Raw genomic sequence first — 17,109 nt, 5'->3', positions numbered from 1 at the left:
AGGGTTTATATGCATTGCCTTTGTGAGGTGACTTTCATATGCCTCTGTCCCATTGCTGCTGATTTTGCTAATACTGACATGCATATTTCCCCAATTCCTGTCTAAGCCAATGGAGGATAGGAGAGCCAAGTAGGACGCTTTTCTGCAGGGCTGAGTATTATAAACATTGGCCAAGCTGAAGAGCGGAATCTATGTTTATCAGGGTAAAGTACCCACATTCAAATGCAGCTGAGGCTTTTCATATCCCACTTAAAGTCTGCCAATACTGAAGGTAGAAAATAGTAATATCTTTGTGTGAACACAGTGTATTTGTTTGATGAGTTTGATTTCCTTTTAGGGACATGAGTTGCTTTGAGGTCTTTTTTCCTTTCCATGGTCTAAATTTAATCTTTGGATATTAAGCAATGATTATGAAACATAAAGATCTTATTAGCTGAAAGGACATGTTGCTTGATGATGAGACACTGGAAATCTCCAAAGAGGACTCCAAGGGATACGCCTCTCTTAAGAGCTTAAAAAAAAAGCCAATGTGTAAATATTCATGGAGTGTTTGCCAATTCCTAGGCTCAATATGAGGAGACTGACAAAGAGACACATGGTGTCATATTAAATATGTATTGGGCAGGGTGAAAGCCACTGAAGCAACAATGGGGGAGAAACTTGTACTAGACCTCACAGCTCCCCTGGAAGCCTGCCTGGCAGAATCCCACTGAATTGAAAGGAAGCTGCTGTCCATGGTAGTAATGAGTGCTAGAACCTGGAACCCAAGAGTTGAGGCTACCTGGTCCCTTAATTAGGGAATTGACTCTAACAGGGCCTCAGCTTGGTTGCCAAATAAAATGAAGCCACTGTACAGGGTTGTTAGGACCAAGGTCAAAGTTGAAGTATCCCTAGAGTCCAGTTGGCTTCTCCCAGATAAGTCCTCTGTCTCATATTCAGAGACTGGACTTCTGAAAGGTGAGGCTTGTGCTACCCTTCCCATCCTTGCTTACTCCATGCTCCACTTCACTCTCTGGGCTTCAAAAATAGTGGCCTCCTTAGAATTCCTCCAACATGTCATACTCTCTCCGACCACAGGACCTCTGTACACACTGAACACATCTCTCCACACCTCTTTGCCAAGTTAGTTCATACTCTTCCTCTTTCAGATCTTAACTAATTCTTCAGCAAAGTCTTCCCTGGTCTATAGCAGGATTTTAAAAAATGCATTCATAGAACCATATTCCCTATCTTCACAGAAATTATCTCAGTTTATAATTGTATACTCAGTGTATTTGATGAACATTACTCTGAAAGTGGCAAATTTGTTTTTTCCCATTTTCGTGCCTGGCACAAACTAGGTGCTCAGTTTATCGCTGTTGAGGGCTAGTCTTTATTTTTACTCGATATGGGCCTATTTAATAGATCCCATGTCAGACAAGGTAAGAACTCAGGTCAATTCATTCTCAGTCCTGCAAAAAGAGTTCAAAGGATTCTAGGTATACCGTAGTTTTCATAAGGAAGCAACATCTTTTAATATAAATTTTCATTTATTGCTATTGTCTCTTGCCCTAGAAAACTACTAATCTATTAATGAGTTATTATGGTCCTGATGTAGTTAGCCTATTAAGACCAAAGTTTGACTGCTTATGTGGGAAACTGTTACACAAGACAAGGACAGACTGGCTATGGATGGAAGGGAGAGAATTCATGACCAGATATCATGAGGTTTAGGATGCCTTGCTTTGATCTGGTGCTAAACACAAGGCCCTAGACCTCAGAGTTCCTGCAAACATCTAGTAACTAGGGGGAAACATCTTGCAAAGGACACCCAACTGCAGAGCCAAAGGAAGAGTCTAGAATTGAAAAAATCCAGATAATAAAATTAGCAGAATAAAAGCTACCATTCTAATGTTCAACTTTTCTAGTTTCCTTGTTCTCTCAATAATTATCATGACTGTGCTAGTCCTGTTTACTGAGCATTTGCTTAGCAAGTCACTACCCTAAATGTGTGCATGCATATGTGTGTGTGTGTGTATTTAATTCTCATAATCCTCTTTGATAGAGCTGCTTTCTACAGATGAACAAAATGAGAAATGGAGGCTTGGATAGATTAAGAAACATGTTAAAGCTTATACAGCCAGAAAGTGGTAGGGCTGAGTGAGACCTCTATCACTTGTTGGACTCTGAAGCCTGAGTTCTCAACCATAATGCCAAAGTCACACCAAATGCCAGTCACAGGAAGTCATGACTTTTTTCTAACCATATCTCCAGATCACTTGTCTCACTATTTACTTAATACTTTACATACACTTACTTTGTAATCTAAATAGATTTTGAATATCTGAAATTGTAGGATATGATGGTTGTGTTTTTTGACATTCATTAAATACATAAATATAAAAACCAAAAAAAGTCTATGTATTGCTTAGAAGCACATTGCTTACCACCCCCAGTAGTTGCCACACTATGCTTTGGGAATCCCACGTTATTCTATCCTGAACCATGTTTCTTCTGTCTCCTTTGTGAATAAGGGGCATTGTGGAAATGAGACCTGCCTGGTGACTGGTATTTTTCTGAGGCTGTTTTGAAAGATGGCCGCTTCCTACCCCAGAGGTGGCTATACTTCAGTGATGAGAGGCTCAGTGCTTAGGGCGATCTGGTTGAAAAGAACTATATAGATATCACTTATCATCGTTCTCATGATGACAATGATTATTTTACATATGGCTGCTTTAAGGGTGAATGGCATGGTCTCATTTGTATGCCAGCATCTGGCAGTCTGTCACACATCTGCAGAATATAACCTAAACTGCGCTATTAATATTTCCCCTTTGCATTCTCCCCAAGGCATCTGTCTCCCAAAATGCCTAAAGAAATTCCCCTCCCCCTTGAAGGCCTAGAGGCAAAATTCAGAAAACACGTCACCTAGACTGGGAAAGCAGAAGCTCAGAGTGACAGCCAGCTGAGCCTGAGCAGATTTCTGGCTCTTGGAATAGATGGAGAGAGAAAAAGGGAACCACCACCCACACTCATTCTATTAGCAGCTGCACTGCCAGGCAAAATTTGTAGGCAGGCCCAGACAGCATGTGGAGTCTGTTCCGTGATCAACAAAAGATGCCAGGCATGGTCCTGATGGGCAGTTCTCATTGTCTCCAAATATATCTCATAATTGCCACTACCTGATTAAAGTTGCCTTCCCTGAAAGCTCTTGGAGACTGTTTAGTGCTCTCCGTGGTGGAGACTAGCTAGCTGTGTACCAAAACCAGGTCTTTTTATCCTGGGCACACAGCCAGACTACATTTCCTAAGCTGCCTTGCAGTAAGAGGTAGCCACGTGGCTGAATTCTAGCCAATGGAATGCATGCTTTTTTAGGGCATGGCTCAGAGAAATCTCCCACTTGTGATCTTCCATGACCTTCCCCTTTTACAGTCCTGCTACAAACATGGTAACATTGGGGAGCTGCAAATGAAAGAGGCCCGAGTTTCTGAATTACTGATTGGAGGAGGCTGCCTGCTGATGGGGATCATCAATATTAGACTTCATAGGAAAATAATCTTTTATTTGTTTGAGCCATTATGGGGTCTATTCTATAGACTAACCTTCAGAGCTTTACTATAACTCTTAAAATTAAATTTCCCGGTTAGATTTTATGATGAACTGTCTACTGGATAGCGCTACTTTGATGACCTACTATTATTTCGAACTTGACATGTCCAATAATTTTCTGTGTGTCAGAGTGTTCCACATACTGGAATACAGCAATAGTTCATACAAGGCCCTTGCTCTTGTAGAATTTACATCCTAATATGAGGAAACCAAAAATACATAAATAAAAAAATTTCAAATCATGGTAAGTACCACAACAATAACAGGGATAGAGAGTTACTGGTAGCTACTTAAGAGTTAATATGAAAAAGTACCTCTGGGACCTGAATAGTGACATGTAGCTAGCCATGTGAATGCCGCGGGCAAAATATTCTGGAAAGAGGGAACAGCAAATGCAAAGAATGGAAGAACAAGGTTTACTTAGGAACAGAATAGTGATTAGTTGGCTGAAATGAAGTGAATTAGAGAAGAGTGACAAGACTGGATAACAAAGATGGAGACAGGTTCCAGATCATGCAGAATCTTATAGGCCAAGTTAAATAACTTGGATTTTATTCTGAGCTCAATGGGAAGCTACTGGAATGTTTTTTTTTTTATCAGAGAAGGAATGATATTTGAATTACATGTTGAAGGGTCCGTACTGTATAAAAGAGCAAGAATGAATGGAGACCAGATGAGATTACTGCAGTGCAGAGGTGAGAGACAACAGTGGCTTATGCTAGTGTAGGTGGTAGGAGTAGAGATAAGGATATATGAGTTGATTTGACATATATTTTAGAGGCAGGGCTCATGGATAGATGGAGTTAGAGTAGGGGAGGCTGGTAAGTGGAAGAGAAAACTCCATATTGATACCTAGGTCAATTGTTCAGTTGCCTGAGTTGTTCAGTGCCATTTCTCATAAATCTCATGCCTCAGGTTTGTGAGAAATGGAGCACATGATAGGTATTCAATAAATGACCAATTTTTACTATGAAGTAGAGGGTCAAAAAAGTGGGGGTGAAAATACTGGTCCAGCTATTCAGCATTTTTTTTTACTTTTATATATATTTTTTATTTTTATTATTTTTTTGAGATGGAGTCTGCCTCTCTCATCCAGACTGGAGTGCAGTGGTATGATCTTGGCTTGCTGTGACTCTGCCTCCTGAATTCAAGTGATTCTCCTGCCTCAGCCTCCCAAGTAGCTGGGACTACAGGCACCCGCCACCATGCCTGGCTAATTTCTTTTTTGTATTTTTAGTAAAGTTGGGGTTTTGCCACGTTGGCCAGGCTGGTCTTCAACCCCTGACCTCAAGCAATCCACCTACCTAGGCCTCCCAAAGTGCTGGGATTCCAAGTGTAAGCCACTGCGGCTGGCCGACTTTTCTATATTTTAATTTAACAGGAGATAATGATACTTACATTATAGGGTTGTTTTGTCAAATATGTCCTTGGGGGTAGAAATTATTAATATAAAGAGGCATGATGGGGGCTTGAGAATTGTTAGTAAAGTTCTGTTTCTGGATGTCAATGCTGGTTATAGGTGAGTTTAACCTCTGAAATTTCATCAAACTGTACAATTATAATACGTGTGCTTTTCTATATGCATAATATACTTCAATGAGGTAAAAATGTAATACTATAAAGTTCCCATTGCAAGTGCTTGGAACTCAATAAATGTCAGTCACTATTATTTTTACTATTATGATACAATGGAAACCAGTATGTCTGTGGTCCATGCTGTCCATACAGATTTATGAATCCTTTAACTGAGAAAGAACCTGAACTAGGGTCTTATCCTATTGTTGATAAAATCACCTCTAATTTTAATTCATGAGATAAAAATGCCTCTGTATGAAGGAATTGATTCAGAGTCAATCCAGAGCTAGCCCTGGCCCCCCACTTATAATAACAATATTTCCCTAACTTTATTGTTACGACTAAAGAGTCTCATAGGTGCCAGTGTATTTTAAAAGGGGCAAGTTATCCGCAAATGCTAGGTGTTGCATTTCTATTCCATATTTTCCCCCAGGCCACTCGTACCTGAATACTCTTAATTCAGGCCAGTTGATTCTTGATCACAAAGAAAGGATACTAAAACTTTGATTGGTTATTTCAAAGTTCCATAGGTTAATCCTCAGGTCATCAGCGGACATGTAGGTTTCATAGTCGCTGTTGACGGATATGGAGTTGATGTGATATGTGTGTGCGTTGGCAAATACTCTTCGTGGGGTGGCCTCCACCATCAGGTCCATGGGTCTCAGGACAGGCACCTGGGATGCAAGAGAAACAAATCACTTCAGAACCAAAGATCTTCCACAGGAAAAGAGTGTGCATGCTAATGTCATTTATTATCACACACAAAATAATAGCCACATCGAAGAAACTCCAAGTTAGAGAAAGAAGAGGCTAATAACGAATCACACATTGTTCTTGTTCCGTTCTGTTCCTCCTCTTTCAAAAGATATCACCATCACTTAGCCCTGGTGGGAAATTTCATTCTTTATACATTCTAAACATTTTTCTAAGCCCCTCCAGGTAGCCTCATCTCAGGGGAACTTGGCTTCCATTGTGGAGTCATTACCTTCCAGAGACATTGTTCTATTTTTTTTTTTTTAAAACATGAAATCTATTTAAAAAAAGGAGTTGTGGGAAAATTTTAGAAATATCTAGTTCAACTTTAATCTAAATTTATCTTTTATGTCTTTTCATCTCATGGCTTTGGAAGCTACACCCCTTCCTGGCTTTATCCTTAATCCTTAAGGGCACTTTGGGAAACTTTAGCATCACCCAAGACTCTAATCGTCCAAATTCAGCCACTAATATATAGGGAACCCAATGACATCTGATTGACCTGAAAAAATCTTGGTTGATATTTGTCTTAGAGTGCGAACCAGGTAGTGTCCACTTTTACATGCAAAACTGTCCCACTTTGGACATTAATCATATGGTCACCTTACTGATACATAAATACTTCTCAGTAAGTATTTGTTGAATGAGTAAGAATACATGATTAAATGATTTCTTTCTGGTGGATCAGAGAATCGGCAACTAAATAGTTTCCCACACATGACTGTCTTTCTGGCAAACATGAACAAAGACCTATCACTCTTCCTCCTTTGAGTTCTGGGTGAACTGGCTACAAAGAAAGAGAAGAAGAACACTAATGCCTGAGAGCGAACAAACTAAAAAAACACCCAAGACAAACAAAACCCCACAACACAGATGTGGTCCCTTAATAGAAACAAGATAATAAAATAATCAAAGCTATTTTCTTTTCAAGCAAATCATTTCTTGCAACTGAGCCCCGACTGATTTGATACCAGGTGGTAGATTAAGACTTCAACTTCTGGACTGGCTTCAACTCAGGTGGCGAGGAGAAGAAAAACAAAAGTTAAATTTTCTGAAGTACGGTCACCTCACCAACATAACCTTTTAGAAAAAAGAATTCTCCCAGTTCAGACTTGAGGGACTTTAACTCACCTATGAGGAAGTTTTTTTTTTTTAATGTATTTTATTTTATTTTTATTTTATTATTATACTTCAGGTTTTAGGGTGCATGTGCACAATGTGCAGGTTTGTTACATGTGTATCCATGTTGGTTTGCTGCACCCATTAACTCGTCATTTAGCATTAGGTATATCTCCTAATGCTGTCCCTCCCCCCTCCCCCTACCCCACAACAGTCCCTGGAGTGTGATGTTCCCCTTCCTATGTCCATGAGTTCTCATTGTTCAATTCCCACCTATGAGTGAGAACAGGCGGTGTTTGGTTTTTTGTCCTTGTGATAGTTTACTGAGAATGATGGTTTCCAGTTTCATCCATGTCCCTACAAAGGACATGAACTCATCATTTTTTATGGCTGCATAGTACTCCATGGTGTATATGTGCCACATTTTCTTAATCCAGTCTATCGTTGTTGGACATTTGGGTTGGTTCCAAGTCTTTGCTATTGTGAATAGTGCCGCAATAAACATACGTGTGCATGTGTCTTTATAGCAGCATGATTTATAGTCCTTTGGGTATATACCCAGTAATGGGATGGCTGGGTCAAACGGTATTTCTAGTTCTAGATCCCTGAGGAATCACCACACTGACTTCCACAATGGTTGAACTAGTTTACAGTCCCACCAACAGTGTAAAAGTGTTCCTATTTCTCCACATTATGAGGAAGTTTTTAAATCAAATCAATGATTCAGAGAGGAAACATAGAATTCTAGACAGATGTGGTACTTGATAACCCAGAAACCAGAGATGACTTGAGGTGTGGCTGTAGAAGGGTCAGGGGTCCTCTGAATACTAGGAAAGGAAAGGGAGGGAAGGTCTTTGTGGTCCCCCATCCCAATTATGGATAAGGGCCCTATAGATTAAGTGTGTGTGGCAGGGAATGGGAGACCAGGGTTCTGATCAGATTCACCACTAACCAATAGGCTATGAGGTCTGGGCAACGAACCTGCTCCTCCTAAGCTTGAGCTCAATTGCACTGTCTGCAAAACAGTGACATGCTCCCTGTGCCCTCACTATCGCAAAGGGTGGTTTGGGGTTTTGTTATGATCTGACCTCCAATGCATCCTCCTATCCACTCTTTCAACAATATTTACTGAGTGTCACAGAAAGTCCTGGGGTGTTCAACTGGTGAGCAGAACCAGACACAGGTCCTGGCATCATATACCTGTTCTTGTCAGGGGAGATAGACATAATTAAAAGGGCTAGGTGCGCAAAAGAGAGGATATACTGCCAAGAGGGATTTAACCTGCTCAGGGAGAACTGAAGAGGCTTCCCTGAGAATGTATGTGTTGGAATGTGAAAGATGGGTAGGGACTGGAAGGGAGAATGTGTCTGAGGGAGGTACAAAGGTCCCATGGTAGAGGTGAACAAGGCAAGAGTGAAAAACTGATAGGTCACTGTAGTTGAGACAGAAGTAGTGATAGGAGCTATTGTGGGAGATGAGGTGACAGGGTAGGTAGGAGGCAACACCCCCCAAAAAAGTTTTGCCATTATTCCAAGTGAATAGGGAAAAAAATGAAAGGATTTGCAATGATTGTGGCATAATCAAATCCAGGTTTTGATTAGATCAGTCCAGACGTACAATGGAAAATAAGTTAGAGGACGAATGAGGTAGAATTTTTAAAGGGAAGATCGTACACTTTTGGACATCAATTAAGGGCATGCCTGAGTTAAGGCATTGTGATGGATAAAAAAGTGACTTTGCCCTCAGAAACTACACCGAAATATTTATTGAGCATTTTCTCTGTGTCAAGCATTCTTCATACATAATCTCAGGTAATTCTTTCAAAAGCTCTGTGAAATAGGTACTCATACAAAGAGAAAACTGAGGCAGAGAGAGGCTAAGTCACTGGCCCAGGGTTGCCCAGCTATAGGAAGCATAGCTAGGTTTAATTCAGGGACCGGAAAGTGAGTGTTCTTTCCACTGCACCACATCACGTTGAAATATCATACAAGGTGGGTACGATAAATGCTCTGAAAGTGACATAAATTGTCAGGAGAATTTATGGAATAACTAGTGTTACTGGTAGTTATAATGGTAGTGGTATTCATAGTAGTGCGGTGGTTAAGAAACCTCAATTAGGTGTTGTAGGTGTTCACGGTATTTGAACAGGGCATCTATTCTTTCAGAAACGTGTGCCATGCTTTTATAGTTTGTCACAAAGGAGCTCCCCAGCTGAAACTTTTGGTTGCTACCTGGTTCCTCTGCCATCAAGAGATACCAGAGCTCAAAGCAGGACCCCAAGGGTCACAAAATAAATGGAATCTGCAGGACTTCCTGTGGCTCCTCCTAAACTCTTCCCCGGGCCTCCTCGGTTACCATGCATTGTCTGCAGAGATTTTTGTGGCCGTGGCGACATGGAAGGGAGCATGCAACCAGGAACAAGAGGCATTACAGAGTGGGAGCTGCCAGCCCACAGCTTCAGCTTAATGTGATGGGCCTGCCTGCTAATTCAGGCTGACATATTCCATGATGTACCACTTAATGGGGAAGGGCTCTGTGTAGGTATCTGGGGATGGAGCATCTAATGCTTCGCCCAGATAAGACAGGGGCGATGGAGAACTGAATGCCGCTCGTGGTATTCCAACATCAGTCCCAGGCCTATGTAAAGGCTTGTCTGATGCCCAGTGACTCCCCTCACAAGGAGAAAGAGGGAAGTTTGGTGGTTCAAGCAGGACACGATGGACCGATTAGGAAACCACATTGAGACTGTGTTTTTCATCTGCTCTGGCCACATACTCCTTTTAAGGCCAGGCAGGAAGGAGATCCGGACACTATTCCCTGAGTCAGGTCCACAGTCAATTGTTAAGGCTGTCTCTGGAAACATACATGGAGAGCTTCCTGTGCCAGTCACTGCGTTTAGAACCCCTGACTCCCTGCCCCACCCAACTCCAAGGTGTTATCTCCTCCAGCGCCCTCAGTAACCAGCCTTCCAAGGAAGATTCTTCTGTTTGCCCCATTTTATAGGGGAGATGGGGGGAGGTGGAGTATCCAGTCCAGTGTCACCCAAAGAATAAGCTGGGGGCTGGGATCTGAAGCCAGTTAATTTGGTTCCTGAATGAGCGCACCTAGCCACTACTGTGAATGACACTGTTAGGCTGAAATACAAAACTGCCATGTTTGCAAGTCAAAAGTTGTCAAATATCAGCAATCTCATGTAGTTTAACCTAACACTTTGGAAAGGCTCTGTGGTGTACGGATGTGACATCAAATCAGGGAACATTTTGGCTTGGAGGGACCCTTAGATCCTCTTCCTAGGACATCATCTGTGTGTGTGGCGGGAGTCTTATAGTGGGAGGCCATAGTGTCCAGGCCTCTCCTCCTTCATTATTCTTGGTATTATATGCTTGCATCCTCAATAACATCATGCTGAAAGAACTATTTCTGTGGATAAGCAAAGTGTGAAAGTGAATAGCCAGGGCAGTTCTTAAAATCTACAGATGAGGACATTGAGGTCTGAGAGGTTAAGCACCTTGTCCATGGTCACCCTTCCAGGGTTGCTTGCACAGCCTAGGTCTCTGCTTCCTGTCCCAGACTTCTGCTCCCACACACCATCTGCCTGAGCCATCCTCCACAGGACCGGAACGCCCTTTTGCCAAATGACAGAAGCAGAGCCAGACAAAATTCAGATCAGGCCAGGATGTCTTAACTCAGTTCAAACCTTGTCTGAGCCATCTCGGCAGAGTCGTAGATGGGGCTAGGATCAATGCGGAGACAAGAGATGTGCTGCGTGAACAGCGGTCAGTCCTTGGCCCCCTGAGTGGTCAGTCCTTGGCCTATCTGCAGGTGGTTCTGTGTTGAGCAGCTGGAATTCAGTGATGTCCCCTGATTCAGGTGCTTCACCCTCCTCTCTGACCCTGGTTGAGTTTCAGCTCATTCTCCTAGGTTGCTTTCAAAGGACGTGCATCCCAGCCCTGTGTCTTGCCTGGACGCCCAGTATTACATTAGAATATCAACCAAATAATGTCCCAAGCCCAAAAGAGCGGCCTGAATCTAATCTGCAATAAAGCTTACAGAGATATATTTCAGTTGTAATATTCCTGGGAAGCTCTTCCGCCTAGAGAGTGGCACAGCTTCCCCCCTCACTTCAATCAGGCCCTGCTCAAATGTCACCCCCTCAGGGAGGCCTCCCATGACCATGCCACCTCAAATCGCACAGCCTCCAGTCTATCCTCTTACCCAACTGACTGCTTAGAGTGTTTTAAACACTTCAGCAGTTCCTCAGTGAATTTTCATCGCTATCCTATGATTAACTTAGTAGATGTTACAACCCCTGTTGCACAGATGAGGAAGCTGAGGCAGAAAGGTGAAGTTGTCTGAAGGCTCACAGTGAGTCTGAGGCAGGGCGAGTACTCAGGCCTGGCACTCCTGCCACTCCTTGACTCAGGAGTCTATGCCCTTAGTCGCTTAAGGCACACTCAGATGCTTGGGAGGGAGACAAGTAAACAGACCTTTCAGCGAGGGCGATCACGCTGCCATGGAGGTCATCAGGCACTGCCCAGGCAGTATGAGCCAAAGGGGTCCTGCCTGGGGATCCCAAGGCAGACCTCAGAAAGGAGAAGACTACCAAGCTAGGCAGGGCTTGAAGGGTGAGTGGGAGGTCCCCAAAGAGAGGTGGGGGGGTGGGGAGGGGAGGGAACTGGGCTTCAGTCAGAGGGACCAGCAGTGTGCAAACTCAGAGGAGAGACGGCAAAGTATACACATACAGATGGGTGACTGTGCTTCTGGGGTGAGGTCCGTGATTTAGTTATTCATTCAACAAATACTTATTAAATCCCTCCTTAATAGCAGACATGTTCTAGGGGACGGTGCCACAACAGTGAACTCTCTGTGGGGCATAAGTTCTTGTGTGTGTGTGTACATGAGGAAAACCTGAGTTGGGTAAGGGGCTAGCAAGTGGGAGGTGTGCTCTTTGAGGTGGGGTGGTCATAGAAGGTCTCTCTGAGGGAGTGGTGTATGAACAGAGACCTGAATGAAGTGAGAGAGGGAGCCATGCAGCTCTGTGGGGAAGAGCATTCCAGCCAGGGGGGAACAGGCAATGCAAAGGCACTGAGGTTGGAGTGTGCTTAGAGTACAGGAGGAACAATAGCAAAGAGCTTTTTTTTTTTAAATAAGAAATGGGGTCTTGCTATGTTGCCCAGGCTGGAGTGCAGTGGTGATTCACAGGCACGATCCCACTACTGATCAATATGGGAGTTTTCACTTGTTCTGTTTCTGACCTGGGCAGGTTAACCCCTCCTTAGGCAGCCTGGTGGTCCCTCACTCCCGGGAGGTCACCATATTAATGTGAACTTAGTGTGGACTTCCTATCAGCATAGGGCACTACAGCCCAGGACTCCTAGGCTCCAGTGATCTTCCTGCCTCAGCCTCCTGAGTAGCTGACTACAGGCACATGCCATGTACCTGTCAGCAAAGAGCTTTTATGGCTGGAGAGGAGTGAGTAAGGAAGCATGGCAGTTGGAGAAGATGTTGGATCAGTAGTCAGGGCCGGATCACCGTCTTCACTGTGCGGGTGAGGAAAGCTCAGGGAGGTGTGAGTGGCTACCTGTGAGTAGCTGCCTGACACGGGACTCTATCCTCCCTCACCATTCCTTCTGTCTCTGCTCACCCGCTTTGAGTCTTCCTCCCCCAGGTTCTTATTATCTTTCCTGCCTCTCCTCTTGGGAAATACCAGATCATCTTTCACTTCCCAGAACCTATTTACTAACAAAATGAATGTTGCTGTCATTTGGCTTATTTGGTGATCACACCAGTGATTCTTCACAATCTTCCATGACACCTAAGTGGGGGTTGGTGGGTCACGGTGCCTTGCTTCAGAGACATGCAGTTAAAGCAGAGTAGAGCCCTAGAAAACAGGAAGCCCCTGAAACCTCCACTTTAACAAACATCTGTGAAAAGGCACAGCAAGGGGAGGCCATGGGGAGGACTCCCCTCAATGCGCCTTCATGAGAGGAGTTTTTCACAGAGAAAAAACAACAGCTGTGTTTACCATGGCAACCTCCAGCAGCCCAGTAAATCGACAGATTCAAGACAAGACTCAGAGAAGAGAGAAGAGATGGCCAGATAGGAGATAAAGAACAGAAAAGATGAAGTCATGGAGAAGGAAGAAAAGAGAGATGTCTGTCTGTAGGATGTGGATGGATTTTAGCTGTTCAGTAACTCTAGGTCAAATCTCATTGAGGTGAACAGACAAACCTTTGAATACCATTGCTTGTTACATACAAGCATAGGTAAATTATGTTATGGAAGGAGCATCCACGTTCTCCTTCCTAAAATCAGATCTCAGGAGTACCCACAGGGTAGGTTCTCCTTACTTTTGCAAAAGAAAGATAGAGAAAATGTACCTTAACTTATCCTGAATCTTACTAAGGTGTACTGCGCAATTCATAAACACTTCTGAGAGGGACATTTGCACGATACTTTTAATCAAGGCCCCATAGACACCCCCATCCCCAGCTCATTATGATACGTACAACATAATCAACATTATGGGGTCTTTTGAATAAATTGCTATCAATTAAATCCACACTTGCTCCATATCTCCTTGTTAGTGTTCAACAGATGCTCCCCATTCCCCTCTCCAAATAATTGAGATTACATTTAGACTGACAGTATATATCAAGGTCATGGGGTTTGGTGGGTTCTATATCATCAGTTAGGAAGTGCACATAGGAAGGTTATAACCACACACTGGCCCCAGATAAAGCCTTCAACAAACATTTATTGAGCATCTACTACATGCTGAGAAGTTGCCACACAGAGTATCCTTGAGAAGCTTAGGGGAGGTAGGCAACATGTAACCACCTCCTTCTTCTTACTCAAGCCACCTCTTTTGGGAAGAATGTTTGATGTAGAAAAGACAAAGATGACAGCAGAAGTCCTGGGTGTCCACCTCATCCTAGGTATAAGGAAACCCTGACCCTGGTGCTCTGGGACCACAGGTTTGAAGCCCAGTGGAGAATCTGAGGGTGAATATGTTATCCTATCTTGAGGCACTAGATGGTAAATCTCTTAGAGGGGCTTGGAAATTCCAGATTCCAGCCTCCCTTCAAATTTATCACCTTGCCTTTTCACTGGGCTTCCTTCAAGAAACAGCCTTCATGACTTTTTAGTAACAACTGCCATAGGTTTGGGATAAAGCCAATAGCTAAGGGGCACCCAGACTTCATTTTCAAGGAAGAGGGAGTAAGTTGTCATAAAAATGGGAGAGCATTGGGTCCTCCTGTAAATATCCTAATTCCAAAGAATACAGCCCGGTGGTACAGAGCAGCTGTCTTCAATGAGAATAGTGTTCCCCTAGGAACAGTAGTGGTGGATGACTTCCTAAGAACTATGTGAAAAAGTTTGAAGGAAATTCATTTCTTCATTCCTAACTTCCATGTTCTCCTTCCTAAAATCAGATCTTCTCAGGAGTACCCACAGCCTAGGTTCTCCTTCTTCCTTTTGCAAAAGAAAGATACAGAAGATGTACCTTAACTTATCCTGAATCTTACCAAGGTGTACTATGCAATTCATAAACATTTCTGAGCGGGACACTTGCATGATACTTTTAATCAAGGCCGCATAGACGCCCCCATCCCCAGCTCATTATGATATGCATTTCTAGTAAGATTTTACTTTTTATATTTAGTCATCATTTGTCAGAATTATATGTTTATGTTGTTTTGATGTATTGTGTTCTATTAATAGTCAAAGAAACAACTAAACCCAGAAGATAATCTTAAAGTCTTACAGTCATATATTCATAAAAGAAAAACTATTTAAATCTATATTTATCATAGAAATGATCAAAAAAGCTTTTAACATGATTTAGGGGAAATGCAATAAAAATAGATGTTTGAAGAAGAAAAAATAATAATATAAAGCTTCTGACTTAAAAAAATTTGTTCACATATTCTTTTAGTGGGTATTGGTGAGTATCCAGTAATGAGGTATTTAAATCCCACTGGATGCAACAAAAAGGTGATATAAAAGCTTTATTTTAAACTGCCAATGTTTAAAATACTTTGAAATCACATTTTCTGCAATTATTTAACATTACAATGGAAATGCTTAGTTGCCTACTTTAAAATGCTCAGGAAAGTACATAGCTATTCAAAATTCTTCTAGAGGTACACAAGCGCACAATTTTAATGGTATAAGAGGATTTTTTTTTTTTTTTTTGAGACAGAGTCTGGCTCTGTCCCCCAGGCTGGATTTTTAGAGTTACGTGGACTTGGGCTTGGATCCTGGCTGTGCTAATTACCAACCATGTGGCCTTGGGCTTGCTGCTTAGTCTTTCTTGATATCAGTATTCCCTTCCTTAATGTTGGGGATATCTAACACTTTCAGTAGCACTGTTAAGAGAACTTAGCACAAGGATTGACACATACCATCTAACGAAGAAACATTTATGGAGACATGATTTGTGCCAGGATTGTGCTAAGCATTTATGCACATCATGTTATTGAATCTTCACAATGGCCTTATGAAGTAGGTACTAAGATCATTGTCATTTTATGGATGTAACTCCTGAAGCAACACAGGTCATGAAGTTTGCCCAAGGTCATATGGTTGCCAAGGGGTAGAATTGTCCCTGGATGTCGGCTGTCTGGCTCCAGCCCCTATGGTAGCCATTATTAGCATTCTTACCATTAACTTCCAATTGTAGAAAAATGGTCCATTCTGAAAAATTGCCTGGGGAAGATTTTCTGACTTTTCTATATTGACTATGAGGTTTTAGCATCTCTTCCATCCACCGAGGGAATTCAGTCATGATTATATAACGTTAAGGTTGCTTAGGAAAAGTAGCTAGGGGAATGATTGGTCATTGGATAGCGATTAACTTTATTGAGAATTTAAAAAGCTGAAAGCTGTCCTGGTTAGGAGTTTTGCAAATAGCTCTGTCCTCATTGTCATGAAAATCTTGAACAATACGGACGCTCATCCAATTATCAAAGCAACCTGGGGGGCAGAGTGTGGCATTGTGTGTACCTATTATTGAAGGGTAATTCAGTGTAACAAACCAAATCGAGTATGTACAATGACTGTCAAATAAAATAAACCACTAACAAATTAAATTACTTTTCATTTTCAGTAGGAAGAATGCCAGTCATTTTTCATTTTAAAAAATATGCATCTTAATTCCATTTTTTAAAAACGTGAAAAGAAGCATTTAAAGGCCTCTTGTGCTATCTATACGGATGTTTATTTTCTATAGATATATTTCTCTTGGTCCTGGGGCATTTTCCCTCAAAGAATTAGTGGAGCGTTAAACCTCGCTTTGGTCAAAAAACCTGTTTCTTCCATGGATCAATGGTGGACGGAGTTCAGAAAGCAGGAGTGATAGGCTGGCTCTGGCTTACAGTGACATATCAGAGCTGTTGTTTCCAGAATGAAACTGCCACTCACCAGCACCCCGCCAAAACCCCCTGGGAATCCTATCCAAATAATATAATTTTGAGATTTCCCTGCTCACACCCTTCAACAGCCTCAATATGTCCCCAATTTCTTCTTTTACTGGCTTTGTCATATAGATTGAAATAAGCCTGAGAAGAAAAACCTCTTTGAACCAAGTCAGGCTTTGTGTTTCAGGTCATTAAATATCTTAGAATTATATTCTTTCATTTGACAAACATTTATTAAGTGCCAATCACTGTACTAGGTAGTATGTGTACACAGTGAACAAAACAGATTAAGGGGTAGAATGTAAAGTCTAACAGGGAAGAAAGACATTAATGTCTGTAAGTAAATACATTGTTATAAACTGTCACTGATACTACAAAGAGATGCATATTGTTTCATGAGAGAAAGAAATAGGGGCTCTAATTTAGACTGAGGAATCAGATAAGTTGTTTTTAAAGAAATGACATTTCACCCCACAAAAGCAGGGCCATAAGCATTCAATCCTCTAAATCAGTGTTTCTCAATTAGGAGCGATTTTGCCATTGGGCATTGTCTGGAGGTATTTTTGATTGCCACAATAGAGGGGATGTTACTGGCATCTGTGTGCAGGAGCTAGGGATGTTGCTAAACTCATTTTGATGAACAGGGCAGCTC

General features: G+C 42.2%; 1 protein-coding gene across 12 annotated transcripts in view; it reads right to left on the bottom strand.

The window, feature by feature from the left end:
* Positions 1-17,109, bottom strand: part of PPP2R2B (protein phosphatase 2 regulatory subunit Bbeta) — a 492,508-nt gene that overhangs the window by 55,878 nt on the left and 419,521 nt on the right. For all 12 annotated transcript variants that reach the window (XM_030826999.1, XM_003266591.3, XM_003266586.3 and 9 more), the window contains one exon: positions 5,660-5,837. In XM_030826999.1, the coding sequence (XP_030682859.1) occupies positions 5,660-5,837 (178 nt within the window). The remainder of the gene's footprint in view (positions 1-5,659; positions 5,838-17,109) is intronic.

Source organism: Nomascus leucogenys, chromosome 2 (genome assembly GCF_006542625.1).
Source record: "Nomascus leucogenys isolate Asia chromosome 2, Asia_NLE_v1, whole genome shotgun sequence".
Lineage (NCBI taxonomy): Eukaryota > Metazoa > Chordata > Mammalia > Primates > Hylobatidae > Nomascus > Nomascus leucogenys.
The sequence above is the reverse complement of the archived record's forward strand: the minus strand, read 5'-3'. Positions and strand labels throughout refer to the sequence as shown.